At 44.0% G+C, this 26,153-nt stretch overlaps 1 protein-coding gene across 1 annotated transcript in view; it reads left to right on the forward strand.

Moving 5' to 3' along the window:
* Window positions 1–3,477: 3,477 nt before the first annotated feature.
* Ankh (ANKH inorganic pyrophosphate transport regulator) overlaps window positions 3,478–26,153 on the forward strand; it is a 138,715-nt gene continuing 116,039 nt past the window's right edge. Inside the window, exon 1 of the mRNA XM_055618989.1 lies at window positions 3,478–3,952. Coding sequence (XP_055474964.1) covers window positions 3,857–3,952 — 96 coding nt within the window. The 5' untranslated portion in view covers window positions 3,478–3,856. The remainder of the gene's footprint in view (window positions 3,953–26,153) is intronic.

The raw sequence follows: 26,153 nt of genomic DNA on the forward strand, positions 1-26,153 counted from the left end.
GTATGAGACCAGTCAAAACTACATAGTAAGACTATGAATTTAAAAAGGGGTGATGGCTTAGCAATAACTTTATGCAATAAAATAATATTGCTAGCCATTTATGAAACTATTTTTCTGAACAAGAACTTTCTCCTTACTCTGAAAGCAATGCTGTCTTGCTTTTTTGTATTAGCTACTTTTCTGTTGTTGTTATAAAATGCCATGATGTAGGTAGCTTATATAGGAAGGGTTTATTTGGCTTACAGCTTCAGAGGGTAGGAGTCCATCATGGTGGCAAGGCATGGCAGCAGGCAGTCATAGCGGCTGTGCAAGAAGCAAGAAACCTGATTGTCAATGACAAGCATGAGACAGAGAAGTAACAGGAAGTGGAGGAAAAGACCAAACAGTACCACCAACCTGGGACCAAGAGTTCAAATACCTGCTCTTACAGGGACAGTCACACTTGAACCTCCATATCTATTAAAGACATTATCTCTTTATAGATTTATACAAGCTCATTTTGCTGAACACAAAGAAATGTAAAATTAAAAATAATTTGTGCTCATATTTGCGTATCATGCAAATGCAGCTACTGTTAATAATTAATCTTATTTTCTTTTAGGACTTTTTTTTTTCTATCTGTTATATGATCAGTGTTGTGTCTGTAAACCTAGTAACAATAGTGGGTTAAAAGCAATCAAATCTAAGGCTTTATAAGTAAAAAATAAAGCTGCACCTTTCCAATGATATTATATTCTAAGTGTAACTGATGTAATGCTGGGATATTTCAGTTTCTTTATACTTTAGAAAACTTCTTAGTTATCCGCATCACTTACATTTGGGGCTATTGTTGATATGACAACCAAGTTTACAAGAGTGGAGGAGCAAGGCATCATTTTAAGTTTATTATCTGATTATGGTTCTATTTTTTAAACACTTATTTTCTTTTTAAGTATGGGGGGTGGTCACATGAGTGGGGGAGAAGGGGCGCTGTGCACATGACTATAGGTGTTTGTTGTACCAGAAGAGGTCACTGGATCCCGGGGAATTAAAGTTGCAGGCAGTGGCAAGCCACTACACTTGGTTACTGGGAACCAAACTGGAGTCCTCTTCCAGAGGGTAAGCATTCCTAACTACTAAGCCATCTTTTTAAAGCCCTGATTGAAATTCTTTAGTGGAAAAGGATGATTAAATGTTCTATTCCCTTTTCAAGTTGCTCTGGTGTTAATTGGAATTCCTACCCACTTAAAGTCTAAAAAGGGGTTCTTTTCTTAATCAAAGATGACACTAACTCACTCATTAAAAATACACAGGGATAATGGCCTTTGCCTGATTTTTCTCATCATGCCCTTCAGACCAAAAGTTTGCATTCGCTGCTGCTCAGCTGAAATGTGGCAGCCTTCGTCCAAAGACCAGTGAGAGCAAACTGGCTTCCAGGAGCATTGACTGAAGACCTCATCAATTCACATCCCAGACAAAGGTCAGCACAATTAGATCACTTCAATTGAAACGAGCTTAGGAAAAGCTAGACTAACAGAATGGGTAAACCAGCAGATCATATTTGCTTTAGAACAGAAGTCTTTCTTAGTGAATCCCTTTAAATAACTGTTCCTTTTTGGTATGGTTAATTTAATAACTGACTACACAGAAACACGCCTTTCAGGAATTGCTCCCGAAGAGAGCCCTGTACATAAGAGCTTCCTGTTTTGCTGGAAAATCTCTTCTAAAGGTAGCCGTTTGACATATCAAATGCAATGAACAATTACCAGAATTTTGTTTTAATTATAGATGATATAATTTGGGGTAGCATGGAACTGTGGGTAAATTGGTTTCCTGGTTTTGGGAGACCACGTTCAGAGTGTATAGAACTGAAGGGGAGGAAAGACATCAAATATGGAAATATTTAATACTTCCAATACAATTGGAAAAACCTGCACCAGAAAGTTAAGGTCCCAAGCTCGCTCGCTCGCTCGCTCGCTCATTCATTCATTTATTCATTTTTCAGAGGCAAGGTCTCTACATATAGTCCTAGCAGGCTTGAACTCATTATGCAGCCCAGACTGGCCTGGAACTTACAGTAATCCTCCTGCCTCTGATCACATTCAAATGCAGTATTAACATGAGTCTTACAAAGACAATAAAAGGGAATGGGTTCATTCCCAAGCACAAAATACATGATTATTTTAGATAATGCTTTAATTCATTATGCTTATTTAAAAAGATGCATATGAAGATACTAGTAAAACAATCCACCTAGTTTAACTGCGACAGAATGAAAACCCAAGACCCCTTGTTCAGAAAATTAATAATTTCCGGAGGGCAACACCAGAGCCTGATCAAAGAGGCGGCTCAGCTCTTAAGAATACTGGCTGCTCTTGCAGAGGACCCTGGTTCCATTCCTACCACCCAAATGGCAGCTCACAACGTTCTGTAATCTAGGAGATCCGGCCTCTGTGTGCACTAGGCACCCATATGGTGTACAGACACACAGGCAAGCAAAAACGCCCACACACATAAAATAATAAGATTAAAAAATATTAATGAAAAAAATTACAGGAGACAAGCGCAGAGTACCAAAGCAAGCACAGGCCCTGCTGTAAGCTGGGTTTTCCGTGGCCGTACTTGTCGCATGAAGGCCAGCCCCGCCCTGCTGTGGACCCTTTTTTCATACATTGTACTGCGGTTGATGCTGGCTTTGTCAAACTGTTCAGTTTTAGGGACGAGTCTCAGCACAGCAACTAATTTCTTTGGAAATCGCAGAGGGCGTATCATACATGGCTGAACCGATTTTCATTCATTCTTTCTTTTTCCTTCTTTCTTTTCCTTTCTCATTTTTTTTTTTTTTTTTCCTAATTTACCGGTTGGCTTTAAAGTGAATAAATAGTTGCATATTCCTAGCAAAAGCTGGAGGCCGGTACGGAGCATCCCAGAACCCTAGCCCTGGATCTACTGCGCAGCCAGTCAGTCCCTGCCACCCGTGTATTTGACCCCCAGGGGCGGCAGATCTCCGTCATCCCTGTAAACCCCTAGGGAGACTTTCGTTCTGGGAAACCTTCCTTCTGTCTGAGGCGTCAGCATCCCCATCAGTCTAAACCCGCTCCCTGCAACCTCCTCGCCCGCCTCGAGGCCACCCAGACGCCGGGGCCTGCCCAGCCTGGCTGTCCCCGGAGCTCTGCGCCCGGTTGCCAACTCTGGAGACAGCCTTCCCGGGCGCTGCGGGGGCCGCGTGGGGCCGTAAGGGCCGGGTCATCCAACCCGTGCAGCCGAGAGTTCCTGGCCACCTCCGGGTCCGCGCGCCTGGCTAGGGCAGCGCCGGGTCCCACGCGGGCGCGGACGCGGGCCCGAGCGGCTCGCGCTAGCGCAGCGCCCCCGGCGGCCGGGCCGGGCGCGGCGGAGCGGGGAGGCGGCGCCGGGCCGGCCCCCTCCCGGGTCGCCAGCAGTGTCGCGCCTCCGCCCGCCCCTGATTTCCTCCGCGCGGCGGCGGCGGCGGCGGCAGCGGCGGAGGCGCCTCGTGCGCGCGGTTATTTATTTATTTCCGGGCCCAGAGCGCTTATAATGGAGCCGCTGTCAGCAGAAGCTTCTGCTGCCGCCGCCGCCGCCGCCGCCGCCGCCGCCGCCGCCGTCCCTGTCCCTCCTCTCTTTCTCCCCGGCAGATCTTTGTTGTGTGGGAGGGCAGCGGGGATGGACTTGAGCTTGCAGCTCTCCTGCTAGAGCAGCCGCGCTTGGAGAGGGCGCCACCGCCGCCGCCGCGAGCAGCCGCCGCCCCAGGCCCCGCCGGCCACGGCCTCGGTCCCCGCGCCCTCCGCGCTCCGCGCGCCTCCCAGCACAGTGCCCTCGCGGCGGCAGATGAGTGTGGGGTCAGCCCACGGCGGGGACTATGGTGAAATTCCCGGCGCTCACGCACTACTGGCCCCTGATCCGGTTCCTGGTGCCCCTCGGCATCACCAACATAGCCATCGACTTCGGGGAGCAGGTAAGCCCGGCCGCGCCCGGTGCGCCCTACTCACCCAGCCTCGGCCTTGAACGCCCGGAGCCGGGGGGTGAGAGGACGGGAGTCACCTGCTCCGAGCCCCCCTTTAACCTGGAACATTTGACATGGCTTTGCAGCTTGTTGAAGGGCGACTTTTGCAGCACCCCATTCCCTACCTCCGCAAATATTGGAGACTTTTCCAGCTTTCTCTGGAATATGGCAAGCGACGGGATGATGGGGGAACTTCACCTATAGAAGGGGGTTTCGTGCTCGGGATGAGTATTATGTAATTTGTGATTATGTAAACCCGGGGCCCAGAACTCCATGTAGTTTCTATTAGCATTGAGTGCTGGCTTTTTACTTGAATACGGTCGGTGGTGATAGTGATGGTGGGAGAATTTGCTTTACAACGTCTCCAAGTTGATTTCCCATGTACTTCCAATTTTTACATCTCTGCTTGTAGCCTAGGCAAGGTTTAGGGGTGCCCTGAAGGTGCCTTGCTCAGAGAACCACTGCCTGTCTCTACTTCGGGGTTTCTGCTTCCTTTCTTTTTCCTTCCTTCCAGCCTTTCTTTTTCTCCCACTCCCTTGGACCGGTAAAGAACAGGAGTGCTTTTCTGGTGCTGCCTTCTCGTCCTTGTTTCTTTTTCATGTTATCTCCATGTGGCGTCATTGCTGATGTGGTGCCGCAGCCTCTCCAGTGGCCGTGAGGCACTGGTACCCACTTTGCCTGTGGGAACTGGTTTTTGCAGGGCTCCCAGGCAGTTGAGGTTGCATCCTAAGGCCCAAGAGAGGACTTGGGGATGGGAGCTGCATCTTTTCAGAAGTCCAAGATAGACCCACTTTTGCAAATGGACTCACCCCATTCTCTTCGGAGCAGTAGGATAAATATTCTTTTGTTCATTATGGGGTCTGTGTGTTTGGGGGTGGAGGCAAGAGTGAGGAGGTCCAGACAGTAGCTGGGTAGGCAGGTGTACCACATCTGTGTAGGAAATGATGATTCATGTGCGAAGGTGAAGAGGCCATAGAGGAGCGAAAGGAAACCGAAGTTTCTGCTTCACATGCCTTGGAGATGATTAAGAAATGCAAGATTATCAAAACATCTCATCAGCTTTTAAGCCTCTGACTTGTCAAGAACAAAAGACTAGGAAAGTCATTTAAAATGTTTCTTGGGTAGGTTTATTTTTTTATGATTATAAACATTAATCAGTGATTTCTTTAGGGACTGTGACAGAACTTTCAGAGTGGAAATTTATATTCCGCTGAAAGGTTTGGCCACAAAGGTGATCACACAGGCAATCGCACAGCAAGGGGCGCAGAGCATGTGTTTTGAAGGGTGCCCATTGAGAGACCTGTAAGTCCGTTCTACCTCCCTGATTCTCTGCATGGACATCATGGAATTCTCTACCATTTTATAGCTTTACAGTTGGGGAGGTAATACAGCAGAGTGTCCCAGCAATTACAAAAGCTGTTTTCAGCCGGGCCTTTAATGCTAGCACTGAGGAGTCAAAGGCAGGTGGATCTCTGTGAGTTCAAGGCCAGCCTGGTCAACACAGTGTGACTCTGTCTCAAAAACAAATAAAACCCACAAACCAATCTATTATCATAGTTAAAAAATGTTGATAGTCTTGAGAAGTTGGGATAGGGTTGAGTTCTGTACTTAACAAGAAAATTATATAGACCAAAATGATCATTTTAAAAATACAATACATAAGCATTATAGCAAAGAATGAGAATATATCTATTTTCACAGAAACTATTTTTGATATGTATATGTATACATATATATATATACTATACATATTTATATTATGTATATTATAATTTAAAATCTCTCTCACACCAATTTCTGTGTGATATTTTAAAATAATATTTAAAATGATTATGTGTGTGTGTGTGTATTTGTCCTTTTATCCCCATTATTACTGGTTGATAGTCTAAGGCATGAATCACTTCCAATCAAGTACATGATTTAAAAAATCATGTTATATTTATGCATGTCTACTTGAGGGGTGAACGACAGGCCTAGACATGGTGAATCTCATGCCCAAAGAAACATAGCTAGTATATGGCAGACCTGAAATTCAGGTCTACAGCCACCTTGGCCCTTGCAGGTTCTGATGGTCAGGCTCCTCCCATCAAGTTTTCACAGTGATCTTTTCTTTTCCCAGTTTTTTTAGACGTTTAGAAATAAGTTCTAGCTTTCCAGATCTTATCCTAGGCCAAAATTTAATCTTAGCTGCTGTATTTTGAACCTTTAGAATTTCATTTATTTAGTGAGACATACACACAGGCAAGGAGCCCTGTGAAAATCAGAGGGCACCTTGGGGAAGATGTGCTCCCTCCTTCCTCATGTGGGCCCCAGGGATGGAACTCAGGCTGTCAGGCTTGGCAGCAAGCACCGTTAGCAGCTCAGCCATCTGGCCAGCTCCCACATTCTGAACCTGAAAGTCTCAGTAGATAAAGGGAAATGGTAAGAGTGCTCCCAGGAAAGGGAAATTGTAACCCAGAAGTTCATGTTAAAAGAGATGGATCATTCAGATAATTCAGCGGACACAATATTTAATTTTAGTAAGGTTCAGTTAGTCTTTGCTCTAAGACCAAGCTTGAGAAACAGCCAGTACTTCTTAATGAAGCTATTGAAATCAGACTTTACCAAAGAACAATGTAGACTCCTAAGGAAAGAAGCAAAATGCTGGGGTATATTTTATTTTAGAATTGTATTTATTAGTCTGTGTGTGTGTGTGCGTGTGTGTGTGTGTGAGAGAGAGAGAGAGAGAGAGAGAGAGAGAGATATGTATGTGTGTGAATGCATACCATGGCACATATGTGGAGGTCAAAGGACAACCATGTGGAGTCACTTCTTTCTTTCTGCCTTTGGGTGGGTCCTGCTACCAGACTTTCAAGGCAAGAACTTTACCCACTGAGCTGCACCTCCTCACACACCTTCCCTTCAGGGTATATTTTAAACAGCATGTTTCTTTCATGCTCTCTGAAAGTCTGTTTGGTCCCAGGTACAGAGTCCCAGATTTTCTTGAAACCAGGCACACCAAGTGTCAGGGTTTCTGTTGCTGTGATGAAACACCATGACCAAAAGCAAATAAGGGAGGAAAGGGTTTATTTGGCTTACACTTCCACGTTGTAGTCCATCACTGAGAGGAATCAGGACAGGAACTCAAACAAGGCAGGAGCAGATGCAGAGGCCGTGGAGGGCCTCTTATATCCAGGGCCACCTGTCCTGGAGTGGCCCGACCTGCAATGCACTGGGTCCTCCCACATCAATCAGTAATTAAGACAATGCCCTACAGGCTTTCCTGCAGCCCAATCTTATGGAGGCATTTTCTTAATTGAGGTTCCCTCCTCTCAGATGACTATATATTGTGTTAGGTTCGCAAAAAAACCCAGATGGTATAGCAAGTTATGTAGAAAAAATAACTATATCGAAAGGTACTTAATAACACTTAAAATGTTCAGGGCAACTTGAGTGAAGAGTTTACAGCATTTATTTGTTTGTTTATTTATTTATTTATTTTGGTTTTTCAAGACAGAGTTTTCTGTATAGACCAGGCTGGCCTCAAACTCACAGATTTCCACCTTGCCTTTCCACTCTGCCTTCCTGAGTGCTGGGATTAAAGGTGTGCACAAGTGTTATAGTATTCTTAAGATGAAATTTATTCTTAACTTGAAATTTAATCTACCTAGTGCCAGATAGTCCTCACATGATAAGAGACATCCTTCCCCCAACCAAAGACAGGAGTTTGCTGTGTAGACCAGGCTATACTTAAACTCTGGATCCTCCTGCCTCAGGCTCCTAAGCTCTGAGACTAGAGGTATGTGCTCTATGCCAAGCAGATATTTCAAATGGCTCAAAAGGAGCCACTGAGTTTGGTAGAGTTCAGTGTCATCATCCTCACATGATGAGCTGCCTGAGGTAGGTGCTAGGACCTGGACTCTGGTCCTCTGGAAGAGCAGGATATGTTCTGTATTGCTTGTCCACGCTCCCAGTCCCACAGCCCAGCATGTCTTTAAAAAGGGCTTCAAAATATAGAAAGAAACCCAGAATTATGCTTCTGTTAAGTTAAGGGTGTGTTGAATTATCAGTGTCATAAATGAAGGAAGGGAGAATGAAAGGGCCAGGAAAAAAGTGTGGTGGTTTGAATGAAAATGACCCCACAGTCTCACAGGGACTGGCACTATTAGGAGGTGTGGTTTTGTTGGAAGAGGTGTGGCATTGTTGGAGGAAGTATGTCACTGGAGGTGGGCTTTGAGGTCTCAGATGCTCAAGCCAGGCCCAGGGTGGCATTCTCTTTATATCCAGATGTAGAACTCACAGCTCCATCTCCAGCACTATGTCTGTCTGCATGCCACCATGCTTCTCACCATGACTATCGTGGACTAAAACTCTGAACTTGGCCTGCCCCAGCTAAGTGTTTTCCGTTATAAGAGTTTTTGCAGTCATGGTGTCTCTTTACAGCAAGAACACCCTGACTATGACAGCAGTGTTCTATCTTTCTAACATACATCTTCATTTCTTTGCAACATAAATATTTTCCATTAGACCAAGAAGTATAGGTATAGAAAGGGTAAGAATTAGTGTGTACCTGATGTCTTGCTTGGAAAGGGTTCTTCCTTCATTCAGGGTCACTATGCTGAGCCATGCAGGGACCTCATGGGTGGGTTTCCCTGATGTCATGATCTGCTAACTTTTGGGCACACCATCAAAGTGCTTAAAAAACCGAGTGTCAATTCCAAGCTAAGTTTCTAGCAGACAATAGGTGAGACAGCATACCCTTTCAATCTGTTCTGTGTTGGTGAGATAAATTTCAGTGTAATTTTTTTTCTAATTATAAAAGCAGTATATGGCCAGGTGCTATAGGGCATGCCTAGAGTCCGCACTCAGAAAGCTGGGTCACATCATGAGAATGTGTCTCAATTCATAAAATGTAAAATATACTAGTTGTCAAAGTATGGAAGCAGGAGGTAGGAGGATGGTACTTTTAATTCCACTATGAAGAGAAATGTTTAATGAGTTGGGCACAGAAGCTTTTTCCCCAAATAATTTAAATGTATGTATGGGGCTGGGGATGGATCTCAGTGGCAGACTGACTGACTGTATAGACCACTTAAAGGCCCTGTGTTCAATCCTCGGTTCTACCACCACTACTACACAAAAAACTAAAGCAAAACAAAAAAAAAAAAAAAACGGAAAGAAAGAAAGAGAGAGAGAGAGAGAGAGAAAGAAAGAAAGAAAGAAAGAAAGAAAGAAAGAAAGAAAGAAAGAAAGAGAGAAAAGGAACAAAGAAAACAAATGAAACAGAAGCCCTAACAGTGTTAAGTATAGCTTTAAATGGCAGCGTAATACTTCATTTTACTTACAGCTTGTCTCTTAGCTGAGTGTTACCCTGTTGTTTAAACATTACAGTTTCTTGTTTTGTCATTTTGCAACAAAGTTTCAGTGGACATCTCTGTTTGGCAACTGCATACTGCACTCTGTCTAAGGCCCCGGGCTCTATGCCTGGCATGCTTCTGTGCCTATTTCAGTTTGCCACTCTTACGTACAAAATGAGGTCACACTTTTCTTACAGCCCATATTTAGTCAAGGACAGTGTGACCTCCATAGTGTTCTTCATCACTGAGCTCCCGTGCTTCCAATTCTCCTCAGCAGTACATCAGCATTAAAGTGCTTCTCCAGGTTACTTGGAAAAGCAGGTTGTTTGGGGAGCCACAAAAGTGTAATCCTGAGGTTGGTTGGTCCAAGTGCTTTGGTGAGCAGCTTAAAGGGTACTTTGTCGGTTCGCTTCTTTCCCAGCCTGTCCTTCATATGTGCAGATCATATCTACACCTCTTTGTAGTAATAAATAGAGTCCTTAACAGTGGTGTTGTGGTATAGAGTGCAATATCATTTACAAGATGGGAACACTGGTGAGATGGGGACACACTCAGCTGTGTATTAGTGGTAAGTCATTTGGTTTTCATTCTTCCCACTCTCTGTTGTTTGGTGTGCAGTGATGGCAGTGGTCATGTTGTCATGGGGGTATAGTGGGGTGATAGAGGTGGACACAGTGTGGTGATGGGGTGTGGATGCTTAACTCCTTCACTGTCGTATGTGAGCTGGAGACAATAAACCCTGAAAAATTCCCAGTACATACCATGATTTACCTTATACCTTATACCAGATATACCTTATCTATAGGTAAGTCATTAGGAGCGCATTAAAAAAAGAAAAAAAGACTCAAGTGTTCTTGTAAGTGCCTGTGATGTCCAGGTGTACTTGGGAGTAACTGTGGCTACTAGTTACCTTGGAGATTAAAGAAAGGCTTACTTTCATCAGTGTTATCTGGACACAAGTGTCCCATACCAGTGAATTTCCTTAACAACTGAAGCTTGTCCTTTTAAGGGCAAAATATTTTCTTTTTTAAAATATAAAAACGAGTCTAGTTGAACAACATATGTCTATATTGTCTATTTCTCCACCTTATGGAATGTAGTTTGCAAAATATATTGCAATATATTGGGCAGCCTGTGAATGTCTGTCTTGTGCTAGGCAGTCAAGGTTGCCCATTGCCCTTGACAATGACATTCAAAATACTCCACAATGTCATACCAACCAATAGGAATTGACTCTGTGCTTTGGAGGCCCTTGGATCTATGATAGAGTTTCCTTTCTTTCTTTCTTTCTTTCTTTCTTTCTTTCTTTCTTTCTTTCTTTCTTTCTTTCTTTCTTTCTTATTTTAAGTTATAGACCTGCTTTCATTGTTTTTCACCAGACAGTTGGTAACTGACATTTATGCACTGAGTCTCCAACCTTTTTAAGAACAGTGACAAAATGCAATTAAAATAGCCAGCTTGTCAATTTTTCTTTTTAATTTTCTGCCTTGGGTGTTGTTGTAAAGAAAAAAAGTTGGGCTCTATAATGTTTATTATTTGCCCCATGATTATCACAGCAGTATTATTTAGCCCACTATCACAAATGATAAGACACAGACACCTGTTAGATTTATAATTGCCTTGTTTACCTTGGGCCGGGCAGATATTTCACTTATACTGTCTCAATATCCTCACCATCTATCTCCCAGCCCCCATCCAATGCCAGCCTCCTTTAATCCTCCTCATCTGGTCTACCTTCCAACCATAATCCCATGGTACTTGTATTCTTCATCTGGGCTTTTCCATGCCATTATTGGAGTCCTTTCTCCAGTTCCACTTGATTTCTTCTTCAAGCAAATCTATTGTGGTGTTCTCCTTCCTCCTCTTCCTGTCCATCTGTCTCCCATGATTCTCTCTTGAACCCAAAATCCTGGAAAACCTTATCCATGCCTACCCTATTCTGCCATGCCTAGGTATAGGCTATTTAGTCAACCAATCAGATATAATAACTTAGGAAGGTTTACCAAAAAAGGATAGGTGTAACCAGATCTTGAGGGCCAGTAACACACATCAGACCAACCTCCAAAACTTGGGTCTGGTCTGTGTTCAGGAAACCAAAATTCATTAGACTGACAGGCAATAAAGAATGAATAACATGTTTTCTTTTGTTCATTTTGTTTTCATCTCTAGAGAGATCTAAAGTCATTGTCAGTGAAGTAATTTTATTTTCTTTATTTTTGGTTCTTTCAGAGCAAACAATGTATTTTGATCATATTTATCTCCCTCATACCAACTAGATACATTGTTCCATCGCTATCCATGCAACTTTGTTTCTGCCCCCCCCCCTTTTTTAAGTTTATGAACCCAGCAAGTGCAGTTTGTGCTGCTCATACCTTTTATGTATGTGTGGCCTTACACTGGAGAGTGGTCAAACTATCATGGTGTCACGTTCTTAAAGAAATCTATTCTCTCTCGGCATCTGTCAACTTCCTGGGCTTCCTGTCTCCATGCTGGAATTTTGTCTGGCCTGAGCTTTTCCAGGTCTTACATATATGGTCTTTTAACTACATTGATTTCATGTGTGCAAATGCCCTGCTGTGTCCAGAAAACAATTTCCTTTCAGTCATCCATTGCCTCAGACTCTGAGACACTCTTTCTCCCTCTTCCTGAACTCTGGAAGGAATGTAATATAGATGTTACATTGAGAGCTGAGCATTCCAGTTTCTTGTTTTATGCACCTTGAATAGTTTTGGGTCTTTGTGTGGATTACCATTTACTACAAAAGAAAGTTTCTCCAATGATGATTGAAGGATTCATTAATCTATAGGTAAGTCATTAGGAATCAGTTTAATACATTATGTATATTTAGCAGAGTAAAAGTATTCTCCCCCAGTGTCTACAGCCTATCTAGACACCTGTTCTTGGCCTGATAATGGTGCCAAGTGTGGGTTTTATCTTGTAGAGTGGGACTTAAATCCAATCAGATTTAACCAATCAGAAAGTGGTTGGCTCTATGACATTCATGCCACTGTCGTACCAGTGGGTGTGTCTTGCCAGGTTGGTCATTGATGCAACTCATAGGTTTCACAGCTGGGTAAGATGGATAATACATTTTCTCCCCCAAGGAGTGTGGCTAGGCCTCCCAGCACTGTGAAAGCCAGCCAGTAGGAGTAAAGCCTGACCTCTCTGTGTTCAGTGACTCAGAGTGTGGCATCTTCAGCAGTTGGGCCATAGTTCCACGTTCTGGAGGATAACAAGGGCACTGTAATGTTTGGGAGTCTGTGGGGTCTCACTGGCCAACAACTCCAAAGGAGGTAACCATGCTAAGCACTAGGCTTTTCATTTCTTATTCTGTGATGTCGAGAAGGAGTTGACCCTTTATGTAGGGTAACTCCATTTAAACTCTGAGTGTATGTATGTATGTATTAGAAAACTTATATAGTAGTAGACTTTTTGAAATATCTGTAATGTTAGCTATTCCTCCCCATATTCCATCATCTCTCTTGCCATTCTATCTGCCTCTCTATTAAACTCTTCCCTTCCTGTACCATTAATCCCCTTTAGCCCTTTATACCACTGTGGCATATCTCTCCTTTTTTAAATCCTCCATATGATTGCTTAGTTATTTTCTGAACTTTGTGCATATTCTAAATGCAATACACATACCTGAAGATTCCTAAAGGATTCCAAAAGCACAGTAGAACAAAAATTAGTCTGGTGGTGGTGGTGCTGGTAGAGGCGGTACCTGCCTTTAATCCTAGCACTTGGGAAGCAGGGCAGAGGCAGGTGGATATGTGAGTTTGAGGTCAGCCTGCTCTATGAAGCAAGTTCCAGAACAGCCAGAGCTCTGCTACACTAAGAAGCGCTGTCTTGAAACAAACAAACAAACAAACAAATAAACAGAAACCTTTAAAAAAGCAAGCAAACAAAAAGAACAATTAATAAATGGAACCTCAGGGAGCTAAAAGTACATCAAAAGACACCATCATTTAAGTGATGAGGCAACATAAAGGATGGGAAAAGTACCTTTACCAGCTATACATCTGACAGAGGGTTACTATCTAAAATATACAGTAAGTTTTTTAAAACTGAGCATCAAGAAAGCAAAGAACCCAATTTAAAAATGGGGCACAGGAGGGGACAGAGAGTTCTTAACACAAAATACAAATGGCAGGTAAACATGTAAAAAAAAAAAATTCAACATCTCTAGCCATCAGGGAAATTAGATTGAAAGTACTTTCAGATTTCATCTTATCCCAATCAGAACGCCCAAGAACGGCCAAAACAAGTGATCACAAATGCTGGCATGGGTGTGGGAAAAGAGGAATACATACTCACTGCTGCTGGGGGTCGGTGCAGCGTGGAAATCAGTGTGGTGATTTCTCTAGAAGTAGGTTTGTCTTGGCCATATACCCAAAGAGCTCCATATCCTACTCTAGAGATATGCTTATCTATATTCATTGATCCTCTAATCACAATAGCTATTAAATAGAAACAGCCTACATGTCCATCAACTAATGACTGGATAGTGAAAGTACAGCACATTTACAAAATATAATATTATTCAGCTGTTATGGAGACCAAAATTATGAAATTCACAGTCATTCTGAAGTAGATGACCCAGACCCAGAAAGACATAATTGTATGTTTTCTCTCATCTGTAGATGTTAGCCTTGAGTATTCAAGGACATGGTCTTACAAGATAATAAAGTATTGCTATATTTGAAAAAACCCCTACCTCAACTTGCTTGGATCCTGTTTAAGAAAATACACATGAGCAGCGAGATGGAGCATCAGGCACATGCACACACATGCGCGCACACACACACACACACACACACACACACACCTAAAATAAAATAAATGAAAGAAAATCCATATGAAGCGAGCTCCTTTGCAGTGCCTGTCTGACTGGGCAGCATAGCAGGCAGCCTGGGTAATTGCAGCTGAGCAGTAATCTGGCGTTGGCAAAAAAACAGCAAGATGTTTGTATACTGTTCTCACCAGGACAAAGCAGCAGCCCCTTGCCTCTTCTTTCTAAGTGTTCTTGTCATCAAAGCGGACAGCTCTGGATTCCAGAGGTAAAGACATGTGACCGGAAGGGTAAAGACACAGGTGTCAGACCAAGCCTTGAAAAACCTAGGCTCGGTTTGATTTGTTTTTTGCTACTCCCAAGGCTCTGGGAGCATTTTGTTTCTAGTCCAACTACCAAACTCCACAGAGATATCTTGAGAGAAGATGAGCTGAAAAGGACAGTGGTAGCATTTAAGAGTTATCTCGCTCAAGTAACAAGGTTTTTGCCTTCTCACTGGGTGTGGCTGCTTCTTCATGCCAAAATTGGTTTTGAAGTTTGTCTTGAGAAGAAAAATAACTTGACCATTTGTCAGCGTGGAGGGCTTGGTTATCTTATGGCCTGTACATCCCGATCAGGAGTTGGTACAGGGTCCGTGGGGATAGCTGATGGGTCTGTTTCTTGGAAGAAACATCTCATGGAATGTAGGACTTAGGGCCCTTACTGGATATTAGATTTTTCTTGGTTTGTAGGTCTTTTTAAAATTTATTTTCAATTTATATATTCACTTTATATCCTGATCATAGCCCCCTCCATCCTCTCCTCCTGGCTCCTCTCTCCCACCCTCTTCCTCTTTGCCCCCTCCCTTTCTCTTCAGAAAAGGGGAGCCCTCCTCCCCACCACAAACCCACTCCTGTACATCAAGTAGCATCAAGACTGAGCTCACCCTCACCCACCAAAGCCAGGCAAGACAGCTTGGTTAGGCAAAGTGATAGAAAGTAAGTAACAGAATACATGTCAGACAGCACCTGCTCACTTACTAAGGCACCCACATGAAAATCAAACTGCTCATTGGTTACATATGTGTAGGGGCCGAAGTTCAGTCCATACATGCTCTTTGGTTGGTGCTTCCATCTCTATATACCCCCATAGGTGTAGGTTAGTTCACTCTGTTGGTTTTCTTGTGGTGTTCTTGTCCCCTCTGGGTCCTTCTATCCTCCCCCTCTTCCACTTTTCCACAGGACTCCCCAAGTTTTTAATAATTTTTGATAATTTTTTTTTTTTTTTGGAGATGGGATTTCTACCATGCTGTCCCGGAACTCACATGCTTCCTGCCACATCCTCCCCAGTACTCTGAGCACAGGCATGTACCAGTACACTCAGCTCTGAGTTTTGTTTTTTTTTTTTAATAATATTTTTCACTGGTTGTGACATCTTGGGTCCTGTTCAGTAAGAATCTGTAGTCTACTCACCCGCATAGGCTGATTTCACTGTCCCCTGGGCTGACAAAGGGTGTACACCCTTATCACACAACACAGGAGATGTGAGGCTCCACCCACACAGCGCTTGGCTATCACCACACCCACACTGAGATGGGTGGGGACCTGAGGAGGTGTGTGGGGATCAGGAGTTGTGAAGAGTGGGAATCCTGGATTGGAGGTTCCAAAGGTATCTAGAAAAAAAAAAATGTAACTGGGACACAAAATTGGAATTATGAGCAGATGACAGAAGGTCTGGTGGGAGAAGATTTTCCCTAGAAGCAAAAGGAAGCAAGCATGGGAGGGCAGAAGTCATTGTTGTGATTGTAGTGTTGAGAATGTGAGGGACCCAAAGAACAGTGGTTTCGTCCTGAGGTTTCAGATTCTCGGAGCCATGGGAGCTATTCTGCAGGAAAGCTGACTGCCTGTGGGTCTTCAACTTGAATGATGGTGTGTCTCCTTTGTAGCAGGAAGCTCTCTATATGCCCTGCTTTTCTAAAATAGAACGGTGAGCCAGGGAAGCATGCGAGGCCCTGGCTGTCATCTTCTCTAGTTTGCTTTGGACTGTGAGCCCCTGGGTCCTGCAGTGTGGTGGAGAATTTACATAGCAAAAACAAAACAAAACAAAACAAAAACCCATTCTGACTGAGGAGTGATGCAAGTAGTTTAGCAGGAAACTCATCATGGCTAGGTGTGGTCTAAATATAATGTACAGAATAGAGTCATGTTGCCATGATTAATAGGAGAGAGCTAACATTACCACTTCATGCTTTTAGATACATCCAATGCCAGCCTTGGTAAGGGCCAAGGTATTGTTGCCTTCACTTCAGACCTCCCAGCCATCATTTTGCCTTAGGACCTTTCGGGGACCTTGTTCTTGTGATGGCCTCAGCCTCAGCATTGCATCACCAGGAACAGCTGTCCTGGAGCTCGACCTGCAACAAGGCACACCTGGTTTGTGCTCCCAGGTGGAGGAGTGGCGTGCTCTAGAATACCAGTGAGCCTGGGTAGGTGTTGCAACAGTGTGGGTGGCCAGCCCACAGTGTCCTGAGCAGATTTCCTAAGCAAAATGGCGCTTCCACAGTGAAGGGAAAGGGTGAAGGCAGCAATAAGCATCTCCTGCTGAACTGCAGGATCCTCTCTGTTTTTCAGGAGTTCTTCCTTTCCGCCTTCTTTCAGAGGGGTTTCTCCTCTTTTAGAAAGGGACATGTAATTTACACACACGAGACATTTACAGCTCTTAAGCATGTAACTCCACAGTTTGACAAATGCATGCTTGTACACCATCCACAGCCATGAGGATCCAGAACAATCCTCTCCGCTCGGAAGGTTCCTTGGTGCCTCTGGTGACCACCTGCACTGGGGACAGCTGCTGTCTGGTTCCTGTTTTAGTCACTGTAATTGCTCATACAATTGACATATGTCTTCAGTCCCTGAGTGACTAAGTTTGGAGCTACTCATTTATGAAAATATGTACCATCATTTAAATATGTGGCTTAAATTTGAAATGTATTTTCAAAGTGATTATAAAATATGGTGTGCATAGGTTTGTGTTATATTATGTGAAATGAAATGTGCCAAACACAAAAATAATTGTGTGATTCCACTAATAAGAGACATCTACACTAGGCACGGTGATAGAGATAGGGTATAGACTGATGGCCAAAGGAGGTGGGGATTGGATCTGCTTGTCGGGTAGAGTGTAGAATATCAAAATGAGGTGTTAAAAAAAACTTCTGGAAATTGATCCCAGTGCTGGCTATCCAATGTGAATCTATTCAACCTTACTGGTGTGCATCCTTTAATGCATAAATGTTTATCCCTTTTTTTCCTCAGTTAAAACATTTAAGTAATCACCATGAAGTAGTAGGAAAGTCTGTATTTGAAGATCTCTGTTTAAAATTACATGTGTTTCTTTTATCGCCCTCTCGGAAGTCCTCTTAATTATAGAAGAAGGAAAAGACTGGGCATGGTGGCATGGGGGGGGGGTGAATGCCAGTGCTTGGGAGGCAGCGGCAGGCAGGAGGGTGTCTGAGCTCTGCCTCCCCACTCCTGCTTCCCACTTCCCATCTTCACAGGGAACCAGGGCTGCACAGTGAGACCTGTCCCCAGAAGGATGACAAGAACAAAAGATAAGCGTCAAACAGAAAATAAGAGTGTTAGGACGCTCACCCCAGATCTGTCCTTTCTGTGTACACATTCATCTGTTCTCTATACATATGCTTCAGGGGAAAAAATGAGGCATTTTCCAACTTTCTATGATAGCTTACTCTACTAGATCTAAACATTCATTTGAAGTCTGAGGGCTGGCGTCTCTGGCCTTCAGTCACGTGGACATGTTGCAGTGTCTTTAGCCTCTCCTCGATGGCTACATTGATTCTGTTTTGCCTCTGTTACTGGTCATGCCATGAAAACCTTTCTTTGTGTAGAAATCCTTGTGTATGTTGATTATGTCTTTGGTCACATGTATGTGTAATGTGTGTGCAAGGCCTCTGCAGATGCCACACTTCCCTGTGGAAAGTTGCCTCTGTTTCTCTTGGGAACTGCTCTGTTCCTGGCCTAGAGTGAGGGTTTCCCGCCTGGGAGCTGTTTCGTGGCCTGTGACTTTTACATTGATATTCTGCATTTTAGTTGTCAGACCACGTGGTCTTGATCTCCATGGTTTCTTTTATTAAAAACACTTTAAAATGCTAGTTGATTAAGGGTATAGTATTACTTTAAAACCAATTCTGAATTTTCCTTTTTCAGTTTTGGACCTTAGGCTAGGTGTCAGTGCCAGAAAGTGAGGATTGTGTTGGTTTTCCTGGCAAAATTACCAAAGTTTGGCCTCCGTGTGAGGACATTGGAGAGAGATGGGAAAATATGGAGCCTTTGCCCTGAGTAAGGAGCATGAACCAAGAGTCCTACTGTCCCTGCTCCAAGAGGAATGGGTGAACACATTTGGCCTGTGGGTCTTCTGGCCTGTGCAGTTCCATGGGAGAGTGCTGTTGGTGACTTACTAAAGAAATGCAAGCGTAATATTTAGAGGAAATGGAAAAGAGAACATGTCCTCTTTCTTACTGTGAAGACCGTAGCTTCTAGTTTTCCTGCGCTTGCCTCTTTTGTAGGCTAGAAAAGGAGGGAAGGGAAGAGGGGAAATAGAAAGGGTTCCACACTGATGACGCAGATGTGACTACTGTCCCTGTGGATTGTTCTCCCTTCTCTGAGTAGTGGAACAAGTGGACGCAAACAATCGAGTTGCCTAGGAACAGCACAGACTCCTGGGAGCCAGGGCACCAGGTTTGGCTCCTGTTTCTGTACTCACTAAGTCTGTGACCTTAAGACATGAACTTGGTGTCCCTGACTTGACCTTTCCCACTCTGAAGTGGTGGGGACAGGGAGGGGATATGGCTTTCTTTGGGGGAGTGCAGAATGAACACACGAATACAGAAGTGCTTTGAAAAGTATGAAATATTACATGTATGGAATGCAGTCTTGCCTGTTGGCTATGCTTATCTTTGCAGATGATTGTTTTCCTTGTGTCCATCCACTGATTCCCATTGAGGAGATTTCTTAAACTAGAGCTAAGGGTACAGGAAAACATGCAAACAGCAGGTGCTTGGAGCATTTGGATATTATGGCATGTGGGCCCTTTTCCCCAACCTTGTGGAAAAGCATTTAAGACTGGATTTTCTCATCTGTGTGTATGTTTTAATTTTGTTACTAGAATTTGTGTAATATGATTTTTTTGGATATGTCAGTTGAATTCAATTTTCTTTTCATGCGAAGCTACTGTCTGACACAGGATTGGGGATGGTAATTACCATAAGCACCAACCCCTTCAATGATCTTCACATACAAATAATATCAAGCATTTCTGAATTTCGTTAACAGTCATGGCAGGAACACACCAGAGTGCTTTGAGACAATATATGGTGGCTGCTTAATGAGCTAGAAGTTGTGGCTGGTTTCCCCCGGCACTTGATAATGTAATTTTGGAGTGTTCTTGTTATTGAATGGAGACTCAGAAGCATAGTGGCCGTGAGAGTTTCTTGGATACTCATGATGTCCCAGGTAAAGATCTAGTTAATGGTTACAATGAGACAGGTGTATGATGGTCCCAGATAGAGCAGGAGGATCTCTGGAGCCTAGGAGATCAAGGGCAGCCTGGACAACATAGAGAGGCCTGGTTTCCACAAAGGGGTGGGGGAAAAGCCAGGAAGAAGACTGAAGCAACCGAGTGGAATGCCTTCAGATGATAGAATCACGGCTGAGAAAGGGCAGAGAAGGGTGGGTGGGCCCTGGAATCCTGTAGAAGGAGCCCTAGCTCCATCCCTGGAGGCAATGAGGCCTTGGTTCATGCTGACACCTGGAGGGAGTGGAAATTCTTTTGGAATGCAACATTCCAACTGAAGAATGACACACACCTTTACTGGGTTTGGGGCTGGGCCTGCAGGAAGTGAGGATGGCTGGACTGGCCAGGGCACAAGTTTGGACTTGACCCTGATCCCTATGGAACAAAAAAGGGTGTAGTGTGCTTGGATATGCATATTTGACATATAATTTTGGTTTCCCTGTAGCTGATGAATGGGGTGAACAAAGTAGGAAGCTACTGTGGATACCACCAATTAGTTGGCTGTAGCCTTGTTGGGCTCAGAGTGGCCAAAGAGGCTGGAGGAGAAGCCAGTCTAAATTCAGATGGACATGACCACGGCTCTGGCTTGAGCTAAGTGAGGATAAAGAGTTCTGTTCTGGGGCTCAGTGCATAGTCAGTTGCTACCAAGCCTGATGACCTAGGTTTGATCCCTGGACCCCCATGGTGGAAAGAGAGAACCAACTCCAGAAAGTTATGCTCTGACCTACACACACACACACACACACACACACACACACACACACACACACACAGAGTTAAATAAGATGTTTTATAAAAAGGTTCTCTTCTAGCCATTATTAATTTATTAGTAGATATTGAGACTATTTTAAATTGCTTGACTGAAAGAACACAAATTATAAATGAATGGTAGATGTTCTAAGCTTTCTCTCTCTCACACACACAGACACACACACACGCACGCATATACACACAAGCACTCAAGCACTCCACTACATTCTTCATAAATGTAAATGGGATCTTTTTAGAGGTCCTTTCACTTAACTGCAAACGCTATGAATATTCATTTATTCCTTTAAAATGTAAAAATGCTTTTTCATGATACACTCAGTTCCCAGCCATTTGCCTTAATGAAAATAATGATATGGAAGGGTTGAAACTATTTGTGACTATTTGACTTGGGGCTACATTAGGACTTTAGAGCTCCGTGACAGCAGAGAGATACCATCTGGAGTTAAGTTCAGTGTAGCTACTTCTCTGTCTTTCTGTAATCTAGATGCTTGTGTAAGCAGACACAGGTGGACCAGCCTTGGCAGGTACCCTTCTATATTTATTTGTTTGTATTATTTGCACCTTACATTCTGGTTGTGATCATAAAAATCGTTTAGAACACATCTTCCCCCAGCCCCCATAAAAATGGTATTATAAATTGTGGTTAGGCTTTGCTTCCTTCTTTTCTTTTCGGAACATCGTGTAGCTCTGGCTGGCCTGGAAGCCACAGAGTTCCACCAAGGACTTAAGGCTTGTGCCTCCATGCCTAGCTGTGTGACTAAGTTTCTAAGCCACTCTGCCATAGCTGTATATTCTCACTATTAAAGCTCAGCGTGGCACGGTAGCACACACCTATGGTCCCAGCACCAAGGAGCCTGACACACAAGGATCAAAAGTGCTTGGCCGTCCTAGGTGCACAGTGCGGTGAGAAATACTAGAAACTCCACACTGTCAAAAAAATGTTGAAAAAAGCAGTGTTGCTGAAAAAAAGCTTGCCTTGTCCTTCTGAACCTAGACCACTACTTTGATTATAATAGAGGAGGGTGATGGCAGTCTGGGGAGCTAGTTGGTGCCAAGGGCCATGGAGATAGTATTAATTTAAAATCAGAATGTCTTCTTGATGCATGGGACTCACAGTTGTGACAATAATCATTTCAAAGCCTCATAATTGAGAAGTGAGTGGGAGGCAGCCTCCTAGGGGACAGCTTGACACAGACTTGAAGCCAGGAGGATTCTGTGACATGGACCTCCTGGGGTGGAACTGATTGGGAACCTGGGATGAACTATGCTGGGTGAGCTATGGCTTCTGCAAGATGCTGCAGAATTGCCCCCCTGGGGCATCTTGCTTGGGTTGCTGGGGTGCAGAGAGAGCAGGGCAAAAGGAAGGGAATGTGCCATTTGCTGGGGGAGAGCACGTTGTTTTGGAGAGATCACAGCTCCCTGCCTGTAACCTGCTGACAGTTTTTGGACGGGCACATTTTCTGATGCTGGGGTCACAATGAAGAACATTTAAGATTTTTTTTTTAAAGTTAGATTTATATGTTTTATTTTACACGAGAGTACATGTGTGTACTGCATGTCTGTGCTTGGTGCCCATGGAGGTCAGGAGAGGACATCAGATTCCCTGGAACTGGAGTTAATGGATGGCCATGAGCCACCATGTGGACGCTGAAAAAGAGCCGGGTCCTCTGCAAGAGCAGCAAGCGCCCTCACTGCCGAGCCATCTCTCCCCGACTTGAGACGTTTTAAATGCTGAACATAAATCTCATTTCTTAGAGAGACACTTACTCTGACACCCCTGTCAGTAGCTACCTGGACTTTAACAGTCATATCCCCTGCTCTGTAATTCACTGTGACCTAGCCCTGTCCTACACGCCCAGCAGATTTTCCAGGTCCCTGACACGTTCATATCGTGTTTCCTTTTCCTCAGTTAGTCCTCAGGGGGCACTCAGTTCTATTTTTATTATGTTGCTACTGTGTTTTTACTGAGAGTACATTTAAAATTGCCTATTTGTAACTTTTGATTTAGGCTTACCTGCACCTTTATTAACTTGCTATTTCCTTGCAAAATAAAGCAAAAAAACACCATTTATGGCAAGAGATTCATGAGGTACTAGTAAGCTGTGCAAAAGAAAATATTTTCTATAATTAGAACACACCATTTAATAAAATATACATCTATATTTTTGAGACTCAATAGTGTCATCTACAGTGTAAGACAGGTTTGCAATTGCAGGCACAAAAAAACAACTACAGGCTATATTGGTGTGCTTCTGTAATCCTAGCACTCAAAAGGCTAAAGGTGAGAATTGTAAGTTTGAGACCAAGTTGGACTTCAGAATGAGCCTCAGGCCAGCCAGAGATACTGAGATCCAACACTGTCTTAAAAACAAACAAATGGGGGGGGGGGAAGCAAATATTTACTGATTTCCCTGCCTCCTTTAATTTCAGATGAAATGAAGTTTTTGTTGTGCTGTTTTGTTTTCTTTGAGATAAGGTTTCATGTAGCCTAGCTATCCTCAAACTTACTCTCTAGCTCAGGATGACTTTGAACTCTCAATGATCTTCCTGCCTCCCTCTTCCAAGTGCTGGGATTATTGGTGTGTGTCACCTTCCATGTCAGAGGGTACGCAGCATTATTTCAGTATGTGACAAAATTTGAATTGGGCTTTCTCAACTGGCACTTAATCTTTGTAGGCCACTTCTGGTTTTCGGAGCACATTCTCATTGCCCTGCCTAGGGGTAGAGTGATGTCCCTGGAGCATGCACCTCACTGAATTTTCCTCCTCTAAGACAAGAACATCTCCTTTCACCCTGCATGGTGCTGCCCGGCAGGGCTTGCCTTGGACTGTGGAGGAGTCTGAAGACCTGTGCCAATGGTATAGGGACCTGACTTAGTTATCTAAGGGTCATTCAAGCTAGCCTCCTCTCCCTCTGGGTGCCTAAGTCTCCTTCCATTCCCTTTTTAGGATCATGTACCATCACAATGAAGGAGGTGAGGGAGGCTCCCTGTCACCATTAAGGCACGTGCTACCCCCAGAACCAAGCTGGATTCAGCATCACTGAAGGGCTCTGCCCCTCCCCAACCTGTCCCCAAACATTCCTAACATGTGGCTCTGCCTTGTGCTCCACCATCTCTCTCTGCCCCATCTCTATCCTCTCCTAAATTAACGTGGGCACAGTTTCCCTCTGATACACAGTGTACCACTTTCTTAAAATGTAACCATAGTGTGAAAAGAAAAAGCATAGTGTGGGCTCTCTGGACTTTAATTGGCTGTGGTTCCTGGCACACAGTGCAGTTCCCTTGCTTTTCAGCACCTTCTCATAAGTTAAGTCTGTTTTAAAGGTTCTTTTTTTTTTCTTCTTTTTTTTTCTTTTTCTGCCAAGCATTCATTAGTTTCAGATTGAGTTGCCCTGGTTGCCACTGTGATGAATTCCTTTCCTCTCCTCAGGCAGCCAGCTCTAGAGGAGGCAGATGAGGAGTCACATTGACCCCACCCCACCCTCTCGAGAAGTGCTGCAGTGCTGCTGTCTTGGACCATCTAGCAGTACCTCTTCCATCTTCCCATGATCCCCTAGGGCAGGGCTGCTGTGTGACATTGCCTGCTGTCTCCATGATCACAAAGGTTTTCTTTTTCCATAGAGCTCTGCACACAGTAGGAACTTCACATGAGCGTGCATAAGTTAAAGAGTGAAGGAAATTGTGGAAGCATTTGGTGAGGATATAAATTTTGTCGAGGTTAGTGTAGACACGTCTACCTCTGTCAGAGCACGCTTTTCTCTATAAATGGAGGGTCAGTGAACCAAGTTTGTTAGATGTTTCCCTAAACAAACACACAGTCACCCCGGTAACCTCAGCGTGCACGTTAAGCTCAGGGTATACGTCAGGAAAATGAGGCTGCTTTGAGGTAGAAGCTAATACAAGCAGATGGGCTACCTTGCGGGACATGTAGGCTTGGCATCTGCTTCTACTGTGCAGTGAAAACAGCTGTTTTACGAAGCCCTTCTGCAGCAGGCATGCAACTCACGGTATCTAACTGTGTAGCCCAGGTCGACCTTGAATTGGCCTCAGCCTTTTGAGGTGGCTGGTTACAAATGTGGACACCATACTTGGTTTGGAATTAGCTGCATTAATGTGTTCAGTGAGAAGGTTTTTCTCGTGAGACAGAGCCCGTGTATTGTGAGGCGGTTTCTCTTGAGGGTTGTCAAGAGAAACACAAGTTGTCAGTCCCAGGTGGTCCATTGTAGGGAAGCAAGATAGGAGCTGGGAATGGGTGTGAACAAGGCTCACACACAGTATTCCTTCTTGGGGCTCACCTTTCCTCTCCCATATCTAATATGTACCTTAATAAATGGTAGTGATTTTCTATGCAAGTAATGTGGTCATTTTTGGGCAGTCTGTATGTGGGTGACATTGGAGGGACAATGTCCCTTTTGGTGTGAGGATCATGACTATTTTCTCACTATTACACAAAAAGAGAGAGTGTGGTCAGAAATAGAACCAGAGTGCCCTCCCTCTCCCGAATTCAAAAGAGGTGATGAAAGAGAAATATGTCTGGGACTCACCTGTATGTAGATCCGACAGAAGAAATTGGATACGCTGAACTGCGGCTGGGGAGCAGGTGCAAGTTTCAGGGGAAAGGGGCAGAAATAGGTGTGGTGTGTTTGAATACACAGCTCTGATTTGTAAACTAAAGCTCTCTTCCCCCTCCCTCACGATCATGATCCCTACACGTTTGGGACTGTTTTAAGAGCAAATGTTTCCTTACAGAGATTATTAAATCATTGGTCACACAACCTTGGCAGCATTTTGGTGGTTTTCTTTTGTTTGAGGTTGCCGTTAGTTTGAACTAAAGTATTTACAGAGTTCTTGAAATAGGCTAGATTATGTTAGACAAGGATTGTCATGCAAAAACCGAGACCTTAGAAAGGGAGGCAGGGATTTGCCCTGAAGGTGGTAGTGGGACTTCTAAACTGACCCTGAAACCCCTCCGGGAGAGAGCACAGTGGGCTGGGCCTCCGGTGGCTCCAAATCCACAGATGCACATCTTTGCATTTTCCCAAACCTCATGTATGTGCTGCCATTTTTCTGGGAGTAGACAATACAGAGGCATGAAGATACTTTTCTTTCTTCTTCTCCTGTTTGAGGGTCTGGGGATGTGTGCTCTGGCCATTTGTGGAGAAGTGGTAGAGAGGCTGGGAGAGGGAACGCATGCATCCAGTGTTCTTTCAGCAGGCTAAAAGTGTTCTTCATAATACAGCGTTCCCTTATCAGTAACTATTACTGCTTATTGCAAAAAGGTACAAGATTGACAAAGATTTTCTTTTTTCTAGAACACAGCGATAAACCTAAAAATTGAATAAAAACCCTTGCTAGGTTTTCTACTGTTAATTTCCCATAGTCTCATAATGAATGGTGGCTGTCTGGAAAGCATATGTTCCTTACATTTTGAGAAGAAAAATCTCTTTATCCTAAGATTGTCAGACTCTTTCAGCCTGCGTGCTTTGGAAGCCTGGGCGGCATGGGATCTGAAGGAACAGCCTTGCTCTGAGCCAGCTCATGGAAGGACCCAGGAATCCCTCCATGCTTGCTTGCCTCTGTCTGCTCTTTGTTCTGTGAGCTCGCTCCTAGTCTTTGCTGAAGGTGGCAGGTCCCTGAGGACCCAAGGGTAGTTTTTTCTTCTGCAGCCAGGTATCAGCTGCA

The sequence above is a fragment of the Psammomys obesus genome, unplaced genomic scaffold (genome assembly GCF_907164565.1).
Source record: "Psammomys obesus unplaced genomic scaffold, mPsaObe1.curated_primary_1811, whole genome shotgun sequence".
NCBI lineage: Eukaryota > Metazoa > Chordata > Mammalia > Rodentia > Muridae > Psammomys > Psammomys obesus.